This window comes from Macrobrachium nipponense, chromosome 3 (assembly GCF_015104395.2).
Source record: "Macrobrachium nipponense isolate FS-2020 chromosome 3, ASM1510439v2, whole genome shotgun sequence".
NCBI lineage: Eukaryota > Metazoa > Arthropoda > Malacostraca > Decapoda > Palaemonidae > Macrobrachium > Macrobrachium nipponense.
Genome location: NC_087202.1, coordinates 25550148 through 25569136, shown reverse-complemented (window position 1 = coordinate 25569136; position 18989 = coordinate 25550148). Strand labels below are relative to the sequence as shown.

The following is an 18989-nucleotide window of genomic DNA, read 5'->3' as shown; positions in this document are numbered from 1 at the left end:
AACCCTTGTAGTGAATGTAAGGGATTGAATGAAGAAGAATATAAGGCTCTCTCTTCTTATGTTAGGAAGTTGGAACGTGATAGAGTGCGTAAGGCTTCCTCTAGAAGTTCTAGTAGATCTAGAATGAGTGAGTGGGATGTGGATCCTAATACTAACGTAGAATTAGAACCTTCTTCCCAAGTTGCAGCCCCTGCTCCCCGCACTGAAGCCGAAGATTCGCCTTCGGAGGCGGCAGCTCTGAGAGCCACGATTCTTTCTATGGATCAGAAGATTCGTCAGTTGGAAGGTAAGGAGAGTGTTAGTGATCAGTGCAGTGTCCCCAGTGTTGTGGAGGGTGCGTCTGACCGGCTCCTTAGTGCCTCTAGGCCTAGACCTCTTCCAGACTCCCAGTTCCAGTGGAGTAGGAAAGTCGAAAGCCGCAAGAGGGCTAGGGAGAACCCCCACCGGTCAGGCGTCCCCTCGGCAGATCCTGAAGTACGCTCCCAGGCTGCCTCGGATCGCTACAAGAAGGAGCTCCTACGCCAATGCTTCTCCTCTTCGTCTTCTCCCTCTCCGAAGAGAGGTTGGAACTCCCCGGATGCGTCGCGCCCGTTGAAGAGGGCTTGGAAGGCTCCCTGCAGTCCTTTGGCTTCTAGTCCGGAGGTTTTCCGGAAGAATCGTCGGTGGAGGCGAAGAAACCCAAGAAATCCTGTGATCGTTCTTCTTCTCGCGCTCCGCGCTCGGCGCCTGCTTCCGAGGAAGAACAACAAGATTCTCCTACGAGAGTACTTGCGGGACTTCAAGCTCAGATCACGGCGCTAGCAGACTCTCTAGCAGTTAGATCACGTAGGAAGAAGGACGTTTCTCTTCCGATCAAGAGATCTAGGCGCCGCTCTTCAGAGGATCGTTCTCCTCTTTTTAGGCGTTCTCCTTCATATGGGGAGGTTTCGTATGAAGGTAGGGGCTCGCGTGAGCCCCCTTGCTCGCCTGGCTCTCTTTCGACTTCAAGGCGCCAAACATCGGTAGGACGCTCTATGGAGAAAGAAGTTTTTTCTCCAGATTGGATTCCCGCTTCCGGTAAGCGCACTGCACCTGCTCATCACGCTATTTCTTCAACTCCCTCGCGTGAGACTTCTCCTCAGCAGCCTCAAAGATCCTAAGAAAAAAGGCGCCTTTATACAAGTAGGCGTTCTTCTTCCAGATGTCACTCTCCTCGAGTGTCAGATCGTGACTTCTCTCCTGACAGGCATCAAGAGTCTGGTAGGAGTCGTGTGCATGATAGACGGCCTGCTGTTAACCGCTCCCCGCAAGGTAGGCGCCAAGAGCCTACTGCACATCGATCTCCTAGTAGGCGCTCGTCTCTTTTAAGGCGTCATACTCCTGATTATTCTCCTCGGGGCAGACAAGAGTCTTTCAAGCGCCCTTCTCCGTGTAGGCGCTCTCCCGCTTCTAGGCGCACTACTCCTGACCGTTTGTCTCTTGGTAGGCACCAGGAATCTCGGAAGCGCCCTTCTCCAGGTAGGCGCTCGTTAGCTTTGAAGCGCCCTTCTCCTGAATGTTACCCTCTTGTTAGACGTCAAGAGTCTCGCAAGCAGCCTTCTCCTAGTAGGCGTATTTCGCCTTCCAGTCGAACTTCCATTGATCGTACGCAACTAGACAGGTATGGAGAGCCGCGCAAGCGCTCGGCTCTCGATAGGCGCTCTTCTCCTGGCAGCCGCTCGCCTCAGGATAGGCGCAAAGAGTCTAGTAGGCGCTCGCCTCCTCGTAAGCGCCCTGTGGATGTTTCCGAGGATTCTCGGAGTAGGAGCCCTACCTCTCCTTCGGCTGAGATTCCGTCTACCTCGAAGAGGGAGTCTCATCGTAGACAACCCAGATCTTCTCATCGTTCTCCAGTGGATGTGAACTCTTCTAAGAGAGGGCGTTCTCCAACCTCTCGCTCAACTCCTACTAGGATCCCTTCGTCACCTAAGGATCTTCTGCGCTCGCCTCGACAAGACGTCCTAGAAGGTTCGGATGAGGAACCGAACACTTCTGCTGCTGTGTCTTCTTACAAGAAGCTTACAGAGCTACTTTTGCAAGTTTTTGGGGATTCCCTTACTCCTACGGCTCCTCCTTCTCCTCACTCACTTTTTCAACGGCGAAGACAGCGAAGAGTTCTTCTTGTGTGAGGATGAAGCCAACTCTTTCAATGAAGAAAGCACTGAGGAGTTTTGGTTCCTGGATGGCTTCCAAAGAAGAAGCGGGGAAAACGATGTTCGCTTTTCCTCCTTCGAAGTTATCAGGACGCGCTGGTTTCTGGTACGAAACAGGAGAGTCCTTAGGATTGGGTCTACCGTCTTCGGCTGATTCGGATTTTCGGCGCTGGTAGATTCGACAAGGAGAACTGCCCTTAATTCTGCTAAGACGACTTGGGCAATGAATGAATTGGATCACATGCTAAAAGGCATGTTTAGAGTGCTAGAAGTATTTAACTTCCTTGATTGGTCGTTGGGGGTCCTAGCCAAGAAAATTGAAGTGCCAGAGTCATTTTCGCCAGAAGATCTCATGTGTGTTTTGTCTTGTATGGACAAGTCGGTAAGAGACGGAGCGAGTGAAATCGCCTCCCTGTATGGGGCTGGGATCGTGAAGAAGAGGTCTGTTTATTGTTCCTTCTTAACGAAGTCTGTCTCCCATGCCCAGAGGTCTTCTTTGCTGTTTGCTCCTCTGTCTGCTCAGTTGTTCCCTAAACATCGAGTGCAGGACATTTTGAGATCACTTTCGGCCAAAGCCACCCAGGACCTTTTGGCACAGTCGGCAACCTCGCCCTTCCTTCCCTACCAAGGCTAAGAAGGAAAAGGCAAGTGTTCGAGAACCCTTTCGAGGGGCGTCTTCATCAAGAACCTCTACGTTTAGAGGTCGTAGACCTTCAAGAAGGGGTAAGACTTTCACCAAGTCTGTTAAAGCCCCCAAATAACTTGCAAGTCCTTCAAACAACGGTGGGCGCCAGACTCTTAGAGTTTGCAGAAGTCTGGGCCCAAAAAGGGGCGGATCCTTGGACCCTTTCCTATTTTGGGAGGAGGAGGTTACCTCATCCCTTTCGTCGAAAGACCTCCCTTGACGACCATCCCAAGGGAACTGACGGCCAGGTACAGAGACCCCATCATGAATCAAGCTCTCCATCTAGCAGTAGATCAGATGCTGGAGAAGGGGGCTATCGAACTAGTGACAGACCATCATTCATCGGGCTTCTACAACCGCCTTTTCCTAGTTCCGAAGTCCTCAGGGGGATGGAGACCGGTGTTGGATGTAAGTGCCCTGAACTTCTTCGTAGAAAAGAAGAAGTTCACGATGGAAACGCCTTCATCAGTGCTGGCAGCACTTCGTCCAGGGGACTGGATGGTTTCCTTGGATTTACAGGACGCTTACTTCCACGTACCGATCCATCCTTCCTCGAGGAAGTTTCTCAGATTCATGATGGGGGGAAAAATTTTTCAGTTCAGGGCTCTGTGTTTCGGCCTCTCGACGGCCCCTCAAGTGTTCACGGGGATTTTGAGGAATGTGTGGCTCAATGGCTTCATTTGAAAGGGGTGAGGATATCCATGTACCTCGACGATTGGCTAATAAGGGCCAATTCAGAAGATCGTTGTTTGAAGGACTTACAAGTAACTTTAGAATTGACGAAGGCGTTGGGACTTCTCGTCAATTTCAAGAAGTCGTCACTAATTCCCGAGCAAGAGTGTGTGTATCTCGGGATACAGATGAACTCTCTGAGTTTTCGGGCTTTTCCCTCTCAGGAAAGGATAGCCCGAGGATTCGAGAGAGTAACAACCTTCTTAGGGAAAGAAGTATGCACAGTGAGGGAGTGGATGAGTCTGCTGGGGACGCTCTCCTCGCTGGAGCAATTCGTTTCCCTAGGAAGGTTGCACCTGAGACCGCTCCAATTCTTTCTTCATCGGAATTGGAGTCGTCGTTCTCAGGATTTGACGTTCTCCCTGTCGTTATCCCAGGACGTCAAGAAACATCTCTTATGGTGGACAGATCCCAACCTCTTTGCGAAGGGACTGTCTCTTCAATCCCAGACCCCCAACCTGGTGTTGTTCTCCGACGCGTCGGACACAGGGTGGGGGGCACCTCTGGGAACCAGTGAAGTGTCAGGTACCTGGGTGGGGGACCAGGTATCCTGGCACATCAACAGAAAGGAGTTGATGGCTATGTGGTTGGCTCTGAAGGCTTTCGAGCCCAAAGTCAGAAGATCGGTAGTGCAGGTCAACGCGGACAACACTACAGCTCTGGCATATATCAGGAAACAGGGGGGACGCATTCCTTCTCCCTGTACGAGACAGCAAGAGACCTTCTTCTGTGGGCAGAAGAAAGAGGAATCAAGCTTCTCACCAGGTTCGTGCAGGGAGAAAGGAATGTAAGAGCAGATCTCCTCAGCAGGAAAGATCAGTTCCTTCCCACAGAGTGGACCCTTCATCTAGATGTATGCCAGAGCCTGTGGAAGTTATGGGGCAGGCCACACATAGACCTCTTTGCCACGTCAAAGAACAAGAGGCTGGATCCTTACTGCTCTCCGATATCGGATCCGGAGGCATTAGCAATAGATGCTCTTCTTCTAGACTGGAACGGACTCGACGTCTACGCGTTTCCCCCCTTCAAGATCCTGGGGCTAACCATCAAGAAGTTCGTAGAGTCCGATTCAATGAGAATGACCTTAATCGCTCCCTTTTGGCCGGCCCAAGAATGGTTCACAGAGGTACTGGAATGGTTGGTGGACCTTCCAAGATCGCTCCCGCTAAGGAGCGATCTACTCAGACAACCCCACTTCGACAGGTACCACAAAAATCTCCTCGCTCTCAGTCTGACTGGCTTCAGACTGTCCAAAGTTTGGTCAGAGCGAAAGGCTTTTTCAGCAACAGCTGCTAAAGCAATCGCAAGAGCGAGGACCTTCCACCACCTTGCGTGTATACCAGTCAAAGTGGGATGTCTTCAGACGTTGGTGCAAGAGGAAGAACATTTCCTCTTCCAGTACCTCTGTGACCCAAATTGCGGATTTCCTTATTTTCCTCAAAGAAGAATGTCATCTGGTTGTGTCAACTATTAAGGGATACCGCAGTATGTTGGCGGCGGTATTTCGGCATAGAGGCTTAAATATATCCGATGATAAGGACCTGCATGATCTTATTAGATCATTTGAAACCATTAAGCGTCCTCATGTAGTACCGAACTGGAATCTAGACGTAGTTCTACAATTCCTTGGATCGTCTAGATTCGAACCTCCTGGCTTAGCCTCTTTCAAGGATCTGACGAAGAAGGCTATCTTCCTTTTGGCCCTAGCTACAGCTAAGAGAGTGAGTGAGCTCCAAGCTATCGAGGGCAATGTAGGGTTTTAGGAAGATTCTATGGTGTGTTCGTTTCTTCCAAATTTCCTTGCAAAGAATGAAAACCCATCACGGCCTTGGCCCAGGAGCTTTGAAGTTCATAGTTTATCTTTTCTAGTAGGGGAAGAGCCTGAAAGAACTCTTTGCCCTATGAGAATTATGAAGTATTTCCTTAAGAGGAAGGAACAACTTAAGGCTAATCAAGATGTGCTTTGGTGCTCTGTAAAGGACCCCACTCGGCCCATGTCGAAGAATGCTCTTTCCTTTTTTCTGAGAAGCCTTATTACAGAGGCACATGTTGCCTGTAAGGAAGAACATTTTAGACTACTGAAAGTGAAAGCTCACGAGGTGAGAGCCATCGCAACTTCGCTTGCATTCAGAAAAAATATGTCTGTGCGGAACTTGATGGAGGCGACTTTTTGGAGATGCCAATCGGTTTTCGCAAACCACTACCTACGTGATGTAAAAATCACATATGATAAATGCTTCGCCCCTTGGGTCCTTTCGTATCGGCGGATTCGGTGCTGGGGCAGGGAGCTGAAACTTATCCTGTGTAAATTTTTTATATGTTACCCTATATTTTATATTGGTGTTTTTTGGTTGTCTGAAAGAGGTTGCAGGAGGCACCTCTTTTTGTCGTAATATTAACCCTTTGTATTTTGGTTAGGTGGTCTGGTGGGTTTTGGCTCCTTGCAGAGGTAGTGGTAAGGATCTGTTAGGTAAGCGGACAAGGTCCCTCTAACAGGATCCGACTTGGATTCTACCACAATAGGGGATCACATATCCCAGTGGTAGATCCGAGAGTCTTTCAGCATCAGGTCACGTCCTAGCTGTAGCTCTCCAGGCAATGCAGACTCAGAGACAGTATCTATGAAGTCTTCATCCTGAAAAGGTGAGAACCAAGGTTTTTATATCCTACAACATTAGTTGTTTCCCGTCTTACCTGTATTATTTAGCTGTCTCTTACCCTCCACCAAGGGTGCCAATCAGCTAAGTATATATCTGTCAGGGAAGTTCATGTACAAAAATGATATTGTTAAACTACAATAAAGTTTTGTACATACTTACCTGGCAGATATATACGATTAATGGCCCACCCAGCCTCCCCTCAGGAGACAGGTGGAAGAGAAAAATCTGACAAGCAAACGGGAGTGGTTCATACATCCGCCACCCAGCGGCGGGTAAGGTAGACCACCTGACCTACCTGTCGCGTGTGCCGCGAGATTTGAAATTCTGTCGGGAACGTCGGAGACTATAGCTAAGTATATATCTGCCAGGTAAGTATGTACAAAACTTTATTGTAGTTTAACAATATCATTTTTGTTAGTTGAAACTCAAGAAAATCCCACTAAAAATGTTTATACATGGTTTTTTTAATAGTACTAGTTTTACGTATCACAAAAAGTTCATTTTATGGTGAAATTAATAAAAAAAAAAAACATTAATTTGTGGATATTTCTCACTGAAAAATACCACAGAGAGGCGAATTTTCTGCGAATAATGGGAGTATATGTTCCAGGGAGAAATCTGCAAATATATGTCTGCGAATATTCGGAGTGTGCGAATACAGGGGTTTCACTTACCTGAGATTTTTTAGGAACTTTTTTATGGAGAGACTATAATTAAAAGCTATTTGCTTGGTCAGTCATTTATACAAATGGTGGTGACAGTGGCTCTTTGAGTAGCTTTTGAGATTTACAGATAAATCACTAAATGCTTAATTTGCTTGATATGACATGATCAGTGTTAGAGCTTATGTACAATTTGGACTGGTCTTTGCTCTGGTCTACTAATCAGTAAAAAAAGTTAGGTCTAAAAACAGGCGTTGTAATTATACCTTTGAAGTCTTTTACCTTGGAGATATTGTTCATAGGTTAACATTCTCCGCTATAGTTGACAGGCATCATGTAGTGGATGGACAAGTTGTATTTTAATGTCCATAATTCTTGAGTTTCATCCTACATTAGTACATTGTGACTTAAATGAAGCTATAGGCATTGAAATTTTGAAATGAAATTGGTGAAGATGCTGTTGGAGTTCATTACCTGTTCTTCCAATTCTGACTGAAGAGACCTTTGGTACTTTTAGTGAATGTCCCCAAGATTTCATCAATATTAGTGACCACCAGTTAATTGGCATCATAATAAAATTTTTAATTTCCATTTTATTTAATAACATTGTAGCCACAAGAATTTTTCTTGTATGCCCAACAAGCAGCTGGTATTAAACATGCATTTTCCTCTGTCCATGTCAAAATAAGTGCACCAACAAATTTGTACAATTTTGTACTCTAATTTTTAATGTTCCATAACCTTGGCCCCAACAGTTATAAACACATATCACCATCTAATATTCATCTATGACAGTGTCGGTTCAAATTCAAGGAAAAAATACAAAATACTTTTTAAAATTTTTTGTATTTATATTTTAAGTGTATCGTCATCTATTTTCCTTAAACCAAAATTTTTAAGTCATGTATGAAATATTATATATTTACAAATGATGGGAGAAGTAATCAAAATTTTTCACCCATGTAAGTATTGTGGTCTTACCAATCCAAAATAGTATGCAGTGAATGTATCCTGTGGATGATATTCATTGGTGCCTTATTGTACTATTATTATTTCATTTTTACATGATACTTAATTTTCTTGTAGGTACACATTTCTACTTTTGTAAATTGTCCACCAGCATGGTTTTTAAATATGAACTACTTTGATAAAGGCTTATTTAACCTGATTTCATGTTATGTCTTACAGAAGGCCATACTGACGCTGAGCTTATGGACCTAGTGTCAGAAATGGAAATGATGAAGATGATTGGAATTCATATTAACATTATCAACTTACTGGGTTGCTGTACTCAAGATGGCCCTTTGTATGTGATTGTTGAGTATGCGGCCCATGGGAACTTGCGAGATTATCTCCGCAATAACAGGCCATCTTCAGGTTATGAGCGTGCCATTGGACAAGAACCTGATGCTCTGACACAGAAAGATTTAGTCAGTTTTGCTTACCAGGTTGCACGTGGCATGGAATACCTTGCATCAAAAAAGGTAAATAAATTTATTATTTTTGCGGAATAATTCTATTTAAATTTTATTGCTTCACAGTCCATGATTTGTGAGAATGAAGGCAAATAGCTATGTATTTGAGTACAATGTAATGTTCTTTTAAGGAAATTAGAAACCTAAATAATCATATAATTTCACCATACAACTGGACCCAGAATGGTGGATACTGCCTATAGGGTGCCTTGTGCTCCAAAATGACCACTTAACAGTTCTTTGTAGTGATCCTTCATCCCTCAGCTGCATTGCTTTATGTCTTTTACTTTTTTCCAGTCCCTTTGATCTCTTTATCAGTCCAACTTCTTTAACACTTTGTAGCCTAATTCCAAATTTTTCATTTTACTAAAGAATTATTCCTTCAAGGAAGCCAATATGACCAAGATTATGATTCAGTGATTTTAATAAATTGCATTACAGTAAAACTACTGAAGTATATGACAGGGATAAAATTTCATTGTGTAAAGATTGTATTGGTGTACGTACATTATATTTTCTTCATTTGGGCTAAACTTCTTCGTGTTTCCTTGACCAGAAACATGAGCTATACTTTGAGGCTATAAGTTTGATATGTCATGGAAGTGACAAGAAATAATGCGTTTTTTTATCCAGTTTTATCCACTCATCAGAAATTCTTTGCACATTAAGAATGATTTTACGAAATATTTTTGGTTTTGCTTTTTAGTTTGTGGTTTCTATGTAGTTTTGAAGCTTAGTTATGCTATGCTTTACAGTGCATTCATCGTGATCTTGCTGCTCGTAACGTTCTAGTCAGTGAAGACCGCATCATGAAAATTGCTGACTTTGGCTTGGCACGTGACATTCACAGTCAAGATTACTACCGAAAGACAAGTGATGGACGGTTGCCTGTGAAATGGATGGCTCCAGAAGCTCTCTTCCATCGTGTGTATACCTCTCAGTCTGATGTGTAAGTGTTACAAGAATTTTTCTTTTTCACTAACTTTGATATCTGTTTGGAAGAGCCTTATTAGTGTACAAAGAGACTATTCTTTCATACATTGGCACTAATAGAATTCTTTCTTTAGCAAAAAACTTTTACTTTACCTCTGTCCTTTGTTAAAGAGAGCTCTGTTGGGGGTTTCTTCCTTCCAAAATTCCATCCCTTAGCTTAGATGTATCTCTACCCTATGATCTTTCCGCTTTTGAAATTCTTTAATTTTTGTCAACTATGTGACAAAGTATTGTACTCTTAATAAATAAATTTTGTTACTATAAAAAGTATGTTGAGTATACAGCTGTTTCAGAGATATTTACAATATTTCTAAAGGCAATAACCTGAAAAATTAACAAGACTTAACTATGCAGTATTATCTGTATCCAGTGTTACACTCTACCAGGAGTACAGCATTCTTTATTGATAAATAGTTTACTTGAAACCTGTTTATGGACATATTGTTTACTATTTTTGAAGCACTACATACTTTAAAATTACAATGATTCTCTACATAAATATATTAGAGGATTCAGTGTTTATTTTTTGTTCCTGATTAGATGGGCATTTGGCATCCTTCTTTGGGAAATAATGACTCTTGGTGGAACACCATACCCTTCTGTGCCATCAGTGGAGAAGCTATTCCAGCTTTTAAGAGAAGGACATCGAATGGAAAAGCCAACCAATTGTTCACTTGAAATGTGAGTGGGCCTTGTTTCTAAACTAAAGTTTTTCACTACTTGAGATAAAAGATTTTATCAGTAATATTATCCTTTATATTTTGTATATTAAAGAGTTGTTTCATGTTCTTTATGTTCTTCACTCCAGAAGTCAGATAGTAGTGTGCATGAAAATGAAAGTGTTTAGTAGGCATGCTTTATATTTATGAGTGAATATTTTGTTTTCACATGATATATCCCTTAAGCTGTTGATGTGTTAACAGATACATGATCATGCGTGAATGTTGGCGTTACCAACCAAATCAGCGACCAACATTCAAGGAACTTGTTGAAGACTTGGATCGTATTCTTACATTATCATCAACAGTGGTAAGTACTATACTAAATATATGGGTTTTTTTGTGATTACATAGGAGTCCTAATTTACCCCTAAATAAGGTTCAAGAACAGTGTAAGTTGTAATATGCATAACCTTTGATATTGAATTTGCTTGAATTTTTTGGAAGTTTTGTTAGTCAAGAGCACAGATACACAGGTTGAGTAGGTCATGTATAATATTAAGTCTTTACTGACTGACCTTTTACTCTTTTAACTTTTGCACATTGCAATACAGAATACTATAGTATCCAATTTTCCAGAATTATTTGGGATCTAACATCAGAAAACAATATTTGATATTGTTACTACAGTGATACAACCAGCTCCTTTTGTATTAGGAGTATCCTTCAGTACTTTTTGAAACAGCTGGTAAATCTTGGTAACAAGGTAGTTAGCTGATGGAGGTAGAGGGTGAGAGGGGGATAACCTTTGCTTGCCTCCATCTCACAACTCCACTCTTCCTTTGACTGCTATCACAAGAAATTTGCCATCGTAGTTCATTTTCACCTCCTTTGTGTGCTTGCCACCATAGTTCCTTTTCACCTTAGTGTTCTTTTATTTTGCTTTGCCTTGTGTATAGTGGTTTTGATTTTCTCCAAGGAGAAGAAACATGACCAGCACCATTTTGTAGGTGGAGGGAATGTACTTGTCCCTTTCCTTATGAAGAATGTGCTTCTTGACTCCATCTCAGTTGGAGAAGTGCATCTGAAATGAGGAAGCCAGTAAGAAGATGCCCTACATTTGAACATTTTTGTGAAATCTGATGGGTTCTTAACTTTCCAGGTAGTCCACCACTTGCTGCTTTCCTTGACTCTTCTGCAGGAAGGAAGAAAGATGAACCACCTCATCTGCTAATGGTAACCCTGCAGTAGCAGTTTTGCCTGTTGCTGATCCAGTAGGCATTCTAACTTATCCTCCAGCCTCTACCAGTCCTTTGGGAGTTGAAGTTGAGAAAGAAGTCTTGAAAGAAAAGGGAATAGTGCTCTCACCATTCTTCCTTCTCCGCATGCCTGAACTCTCTTCCTTTGCACAAGAGGAAGAAGAAGGGGAAATCCTAAGGCAGGACAGCAGAGGTGCCAGTTCCTGCCTGGTGAACATTGTACTTCACGCTGGGCTGGTGCCACCATGCATGCCCACTTGGACATGAGGATCACCCCCTTGCCCTCCCATCTTGTGCTTTCAGGTGTTGAGCTCACTAGTACCTTCTGCCAAGGAAGGTTGAGGTTGAGCTTTGGAGGCAGGATTTCTGGAACTCTCGCCTCAACTGTGCTGTGCCTTTCAAACCCTCACATGGGTGAAAACACCTGTCATCAACCCTTTAGATTCAGTGAAACCCTCAACATCTGGTGCACTGAAGAAGCCTGGACTCAAAATTCAAGAAAGGAGGCTCCTTCTTCTTCCTCTCCCAAGAAAGGTGGGGAGTTTTCCTTGTGGTTTTGTTCCTCTTGCTCCAATCACTCCAAGAAGGGAGAAAAAAATAAGAAGGGAGGGTGTCACTGAGAGTGGCAGTCCCCTTCCTCCACTGTCAAAAGTATGGGGTTACCTGTCACACCTTGGGGCAGAGTAACAAGAAGCGGAGTTGTGGGATGGATACAGGCTTCTATTCTAGGATGACTATCAACCCACCCACCCCCCTCTATAACACTGAGACTGTATCCACGTTATTTTAGATTTGTGGAAATTTCATGCCTTGTTGATGGAGTTGGAAGCAGTGATAGAGAAGACACCCTGGAAGGATGGATTGTTGGTTTCCAGGTTTTTACAGCTGCCTCTTTCTCCTAAGGATGTTAACCAGAGTTTGGAAACCTTTCAACATTGAATGAGTATGCACAGTAAACAAATTTCTTGAGAGAAACTTCACATTATGGGTTACTTTCCATCAGAGAGAGGGACATCATACTTTTCACAAACCTACAGGATGCATACTTTTAAATGCCCATTCATCAAGATGTTTGGAAGCACCTCTATTTTGTCTACAATGAGACATAGTTCCAGTACAAGACCATGTGCTATGGACTGGCAGTAGCTCCTTAGCTGTTTACTCTGGTATTCACCTTAGGCCCATTTCAAGTGCATTTGCATTTTGCGGTGTGTATACCTTGACAGTTGGTTATTTCTGGCTTCCTCCAGGAAACATCTTCTTTAGAACAGAGATTGTCTGCTAGCTTTTAGTCTCAATCTGGAAATCATGATCAACTGATAAAGTATCTGATTATGCTCTTGGACTCTGCAGCAGGAAGAGCCTTCCAAGTGGACTCTTGTCTGAGCACTCTCAGGGAAGTGGCAGGCACATTTTCTCAGCTGTGGCAGTGGTCCTAGGTCATCCGTTATCATTGGAGAAGGTAAAATTTCATGGGTAGAGTCATCCCCAGTCGCTGCAGTAGCTACTGAAGCTTCTGTCAAGTTCCTTGGACAGACTTAATGCTGCAGACAGTCTTTCTTCTGGCTTTGGCCTTGGTGAAGAGAGTAGGGGAGTTACTTGGCACACATCTCATTCAGCATTTGGTGGGTAAGCGTTCCCTCTTTCCTTTTCATTCAAGAGGACTAAGACTCAGAACCCAGTCCAGGACAAGAGGTGTGAGTGTTCTCCATAACTGTTAAATATAATCTGCAGAGAACCCACTCCACTGTGGGTGAGAAGAGTCTACTGACTCCCCTAGATAAAATGGAAGACACCTCATGTCTCGAGGTCATTGATCATTACTGATGGATGAGAAAACATGGTGTTGCATAAAAGTGAAAAACTGTTACACTACTGTTCATGAAGATTAGTATATCAGTTATGGGGTTTATTTGTATAAGCTGAGTATCCAAAATTAATGGCATGAAATATTTTATGATATGCAAAGAATAAGTAATTCACTCTACGTAAGTACATACGTACTGTATATCCTTCATGAAAAGTGTTATTCATATTACAGGTACTATGCATCCAATATTTCATGTATTAGTAGTCATGGAATTATAACAGTAACATCCTTGACAACAAAAACAAAAACTTACCAGCCACAATAATAGTTGTGTGGGCTGGCTTAGTGCAATTGCCAAACAGTTACCAGACAGTACTATTGTAAGTTTTTATCCAAAAAATTTTGGTATTGCAAAACTTTGGATAGAGTACTAAGAAACAATACAGTATATTCATCACAATGTTAAACATTTGCCAAACACAGTAACATACTATAGTACTTGCTTAACTATGAAAGATTTGCTGATATAATATTAAGAATCAAAGTATCAGTAGATTTAGTACAGCAATAAAAATATCAGCTAACATAGGGTGCACTGCAGTTGAGAATACAAGTGTTTTTTTCTAACGTCTTGTGATCATATGATAGTTAATTTGCAAATCAGAGTATATAGTACATATAACTGCATTAGGCAGGGTATATAAGGCAATTATCTGGTAGGGTTTTAGTGCCATGGATGACAGTTGGCTGGTGGTATCAGTAGGTAAATATGAGTTTGGTAAAATATGAAAACTTTCTGTCGCACAAAAATTTTTATTGTTACTATCCTTTAATATAGTACAGTTACTCCCAGGTATTTGTGGTGGATACATCCCACAGCCACGCACAATTGGCTAAAATCCGCAAATGCTTGACATCCCTTCTAAAAAACTATAACTACCTATTTCAATAATTCAAACATCAAAGATTTCCTTTAAAAATGCTTATAACTGCCTATTTTAATAGTTCAAACACCAAATATACCTTAAACTATCATCCTAAAACACTTTACAGTAATAGTATAATTTTAATATTTCAATATCATTTCTGAGCGAGGTGAGAAAGCCGATTTAGGGGCAAAAATTGATATACATAAGTCTCTTTATTGATATTTTGCTGTTTACTTCCATGTTAATGAAGAACACGTTATTCCTAAATTAATATTATTTGAAAAGTAGTACGTAAAATAATTTTTTATCATAGAAAATTATTTAGTCACAAAAATAACATGGAAACAGTTATTAGTGAATATTGTGTGACAAAAATAAAATCCACAAAGAAGCAAATTTTCTACAAACAGAGACAGTCCCTGGGTAATGGTGGAGGTTCCATTCTTATGCTATGTAAGCTGAAAATAGGAAGAAAACTAATTTTAATCCTTTAGGCATCTTGAAAACAATGTACATAACCTGCATTTTGATTGAGCTTTTCATCAAAAAACCCCAAATTTTGACCATTCTGCCATTTTGGAGCCATAATAAAGTTCAGTCTTCTGTCGAACTGGTGATATAAACCCGGAATTTGCACTCTTAATTGGGAAATCATTTTTTATTAATATATTTGAAGAGCGTTGTAACCTCGGAATAATGTAAGCCAAGTCCGACATAACCCAGAGACTGAATGTAATTTGGAGATAGATTCCACAGAAAAATTTGTGAATAGGTGAAGCAGCGAATGCTTAACCGTGAATATGTGGGGGTCAACTGTATTTCTTTTTCATGAGACTTTTACCATTTTTTTATTTGATTATGATGATAAGTGATGTTTTCTAATAAATAAGTGTTTCTCTCTTTTTCATCAAATTATCTTCATTACAGGAATATCTGGATCTCTCCATGCCTCATTTGGACACACCACCTTGCACCTGTGATTCATCTCTAACGTCCGAAGCAATTACACGTTAAAGTCTGACATAAATTTGTCAGGAAGCAGAACAAACTTAATAGCAGATAAAATCCAAAGACTTTCAGAAGTAGCTTGACTGTGTAAAGCTCTTGATATTGGATTGGATACTGCATAGAGGTTTATGGTCAACCATGAGCCATTCAGTGTTGACAAGAAAGAACAAAAATGTTTTTCAAACATTTTTGTTTGAAAAAGTTAGTACATATAAAAGTTACTGTGTATGCTGCATCATGGTAGATTTGCCAGTTGTAGTAAATGAACTTGTGCATAGTGCAAGCAAAGATAACTACAGAAATAGTGTTCAGATGAAGTGTGTAAACTTGAAATGAGTGAACACAAAAGAAAGACAGTATATTTTTCTTGTAAGTGAAAAGTTTGTGGGTGTTTCTTACACACTGTTAAAAAGCCAGTACCAAAATGAACTTGGAAGGTGAAGTAGAAATGTTACCTGTTCTATTCACAGCTTCAGTCATGATACAGATTTGAGTGCTAGTAACTGCAGTCATAGCTCTTAAGAGGTAAAATTAAAGTGCAAATGAGGAATGTTTGCAGTTCTATCTTCAGGTAGATTATTTTATTTTTTTAGAAAAACAGATATGCTCTCAAAAGTGATACAGAAAATTAATTTCTTCATTTGTTTTAATGGTGCTTATTTTATAAATCCAACACAAGGGATTTATAAAAGGATATTTATATTCTTAATTTCCTACATTGTAATACATTTCAAAGTCTATTACTGGTAATGTAGGAAAAGTGCCATATTTCCCTCTCCCCATGTTTTTGTCATGGAAGTAAATCATTTTCCATTCATCAAGGTGACAAATTAAAAAGCAAAGCAACTGTGTCGTAAATATACAGGAATCTGATAAATGATTAGGTGTGTATAATGTTATGTGGCGTTATCTGTATTAAGATCATGTGTGACAGCTATTGTCTCAGGGGCAACTTAGAAAAAGATTGGTCAACTGACTTTGACAAGGGCATCAACAAGGCTCCTTTGTGCAGTATGATGAAATTCTTGGAATTTTCTTCAGAAACTTTAGGAATCACAGCAGAACATAAAGGATACTTCACCATGTCAGTTTCAAGATGAGATGAGGCTCAGACCATAATGCCAGTCTACTTACTTGACACCTGAGAGGAGTACAGGAATGCTAGTTAAGGAGATATTAACTACAGAATTAGTAGTACCAGACTTGCATTTATACGTGATTGTTTATGCATATGCGAGACCATGGGAAAGTAAATTTTGTCAGTCATAAATTGTCAGCCAGTTGAGTACTAGATGTGTTTTGCCAAGTTCTAGAACTTTTCCATTAATTTTTGTGTAAATTACACAAAACCAGAAAATATAGCTTGGCCATGACTCCAGTCCTGTACTATAATGTTATTGGGATATTACATAACAGTACATTGGGGGCATTTGAACATTTTAATTTGGTTTAAATGCTTTCACATAAAAAAAACTAAAAATTTTTAACCTCCTGAAATTATCAACTTTGAATTTGTTTGAACAATATGATCAAAGTAGGTAATTATTTTCAGAGTTAGGCTTTGAACATAGTGACAAACAAGAATTTACAATGCATTCGTTATTAAGTACTTGTCGATGTGATGAATTTCATAGATTTAACTCGGTAAAGGATCAAGTTAGTATTGCATTTAGAGAAAGGTATGTTACCTCACAATCATTACTTGATTACATGAATAAAGAGGAACATCTTAAATTCCTATAGTTTCTCATGGTTACATTTAGTGGGGTTGTTTGAGGTCTGGTATAATTTGAAATTGTTAAAATTATTGTAAAACAGGCCCACCTGGCTAGATAAAGGTTTTTTCATATTTGGATGGATCACAATGGTGCTAATAGTGTTTAGGTTTCTCCAGATGTCAAATGTGTTTTCTACAAGGAACACCTTTTTATCAAGATTTTGTTCACTAGTTACTATGCAACAGCATTTCACGTCAAATAATGAAGGGCGGAGGCAGTATTTATTCAAGGACAGATCACACTTTTTTCTGTGAAACTGCATAATAGCACATATAGGCAAATAAGATGTTTATTAGAGAAAAAGCCAAGCAATTACTAAAATCCCACAGCAAAATTTATGTCTACTTTTTATGTATTAGACTATGAATGTTTCTTTTTCAGTAGTTACCATATTAATGTGTTAAGTGTCATAGTGCAGTTGATGTCACTGTAAAAATATGTATTGCATTGCAATTGATATTGGAAATTACAGGGGAACCTGTCATTGCATCTATTGTATCCACTCAATTCTTTGTTCTGTATTACCAAAAAATCTAATGTTTATTAACAAAAATATTGGACACATCAGCTAATTTGTTTCACACAACAGAAAGTACTGTACTTACTTTTTTTACAAACAGGTAGTTCAGAAAGTACTTAATTTTTTTGTAAGGTTACTCTAAAGACTTTATCTGTAACTTTTTTTTTTTTGAAAGAAACATTTTCTTTCATTATATTAAATACCTATGAGTACTGGCTATTCAGGATATTGGGTCTGATTTCTATCTACCCTTCTTCCCATAGGTTCTCATGTCCTAGTCACTTACTGTTCAACTGTGCTTATGAAAGAGAGCAATGCTGAGATACTTTTACCATCAGTGTCAAGGTACTGAATTATCATTCCTGAAGAAATGGTGTCATCTGAATGATCTTTTTAGATTGAAGATTTATCACAATTCATCTCCAGCTAAATTGCTTAGGTAACAAATTGTATGTTATTTTGATTGTATTGTATATCCCCCAAAAATAATTGATGAAACATATATCACCACCACTAATGTGTATTCTATTAAGTTTAATGCTCTTAAATCATGTGCAATAAAAGAATAGGTGCCGCCTTTATTTCACTTTTGCATCGATGGTAGAGGTATTTAAAGTATTTGCTAAATCCTTCAGCTGCACAGTGCTTAATGTGCCAAGTGTCGAGTTATGCCAAAGGCTTACATATGTAACTGCATCAGTATTGAATAAGATATCGAGATAGCACCTCAGATCTGACATATATATATGTGTGAAGACATGAAAAATGTTTGTAAATGCAATACTATATAATTTTATTTAATATTTTTTTATAGTATACAGTTTATGTTATTATTAAGAATTGCACAAAATCCATTTTTCAACCTTCAGTGACTTTGGTTGCCAAAATTAGATTTTTCCTATAGATATTTGCATATTTACAGCATTTCTTATGTTGGACACCTGCCTTTTTGCATTTGAAGATAATCGTCAGTGATTAACTCAGATGCCAAGCATAGTGGTTTAAGTCATGTAAATAAGATTTTGTATAGTTTCTTCTAATATGAAAAATGCAGGTTGGTGTGTATTTGATACTGATGCATATAGATAAATATAGTCATTAACTTTATGTACTTATAAGTTCTAAACATTGGAAAAGTTATGTTTTAAACTTTTCATTATAGAACAAAAAGGAGAATTGTTATATTTTCCTCATTACAATTCATGGAGAATTTTTTTTTTTATTTATTACAGGGATAGGCTAGATCCAGCAGAGTCCTGCACTGAATGAACTATAGGTATAGTTAAGAGGCTGTCCCACTCTTGTAGATACTGTATTTCATTTTGAAATGGTGGCTTTAGTTTTATAACAAACTACTATATGTACAGATATGAAATTATCACACTAAATAAATCGTTGTTGTCACAACACAAAATTTTATTACCCTTTTTCAAACTTAAAAACATTTCTTACATTTGTTTTTGTTAGTGAACTGCAGGTACGTATTTTCACTTGAAAGAAAAATTAAATTCTGATGCCTCTAAATAAAAACTTCCAACTGCATTTTGTTAACTACACTGCCTGGAACACAGCAGTGCTAACTTATATTTATCAATCTTCTTAGTAATTTGCATTAATATTTTACTTATGCTTTCTTGTTCAGAACAAA

The 18989-nt window shown here is 39.9% G+C and overlaps 1 protein-coding gene across 7 annotated transcripts in view; it reads left to right on the top strand.

Moving 5' to 3' along the window:
- LOC135221664 (fibroblast growth factor receptor 3-like) overlaps window positions 1-18749 on the top strand; it is a 206729-nt gene extending 187980 nt beyond the window's left edge. For all 7 annotated transcript variants that reach the window (XM_064259370.1, XM_064259371.1, XM_064259368.1 and 4 more), the window contains exons 11-15: window positions 8099-8394; window positions 9141-9334; window positions 9919-10059; window positions 10302-10407; window positions 14963-18749. In XM_064259370.1, coding sequence (XP_064115440.1) covers window positions 8099-8394; window positions 9141-9334; window positions 9919-10059; window positions 10302-10407; window positions 14963-15049 — 824 coding nt within the window. In that variant the 3' untranslated portion in view covers window positions 15050-18749. The remainder of the gene's footprint in view (window positions 1-8098; window positions 8395-9140; window positions 9335-9918; window positions 10060-10301; window positions 10408-14962) is intronic.
- The last annotated feature ends 240 nt before the right edge of the window (window positions 18750-18989 follow it).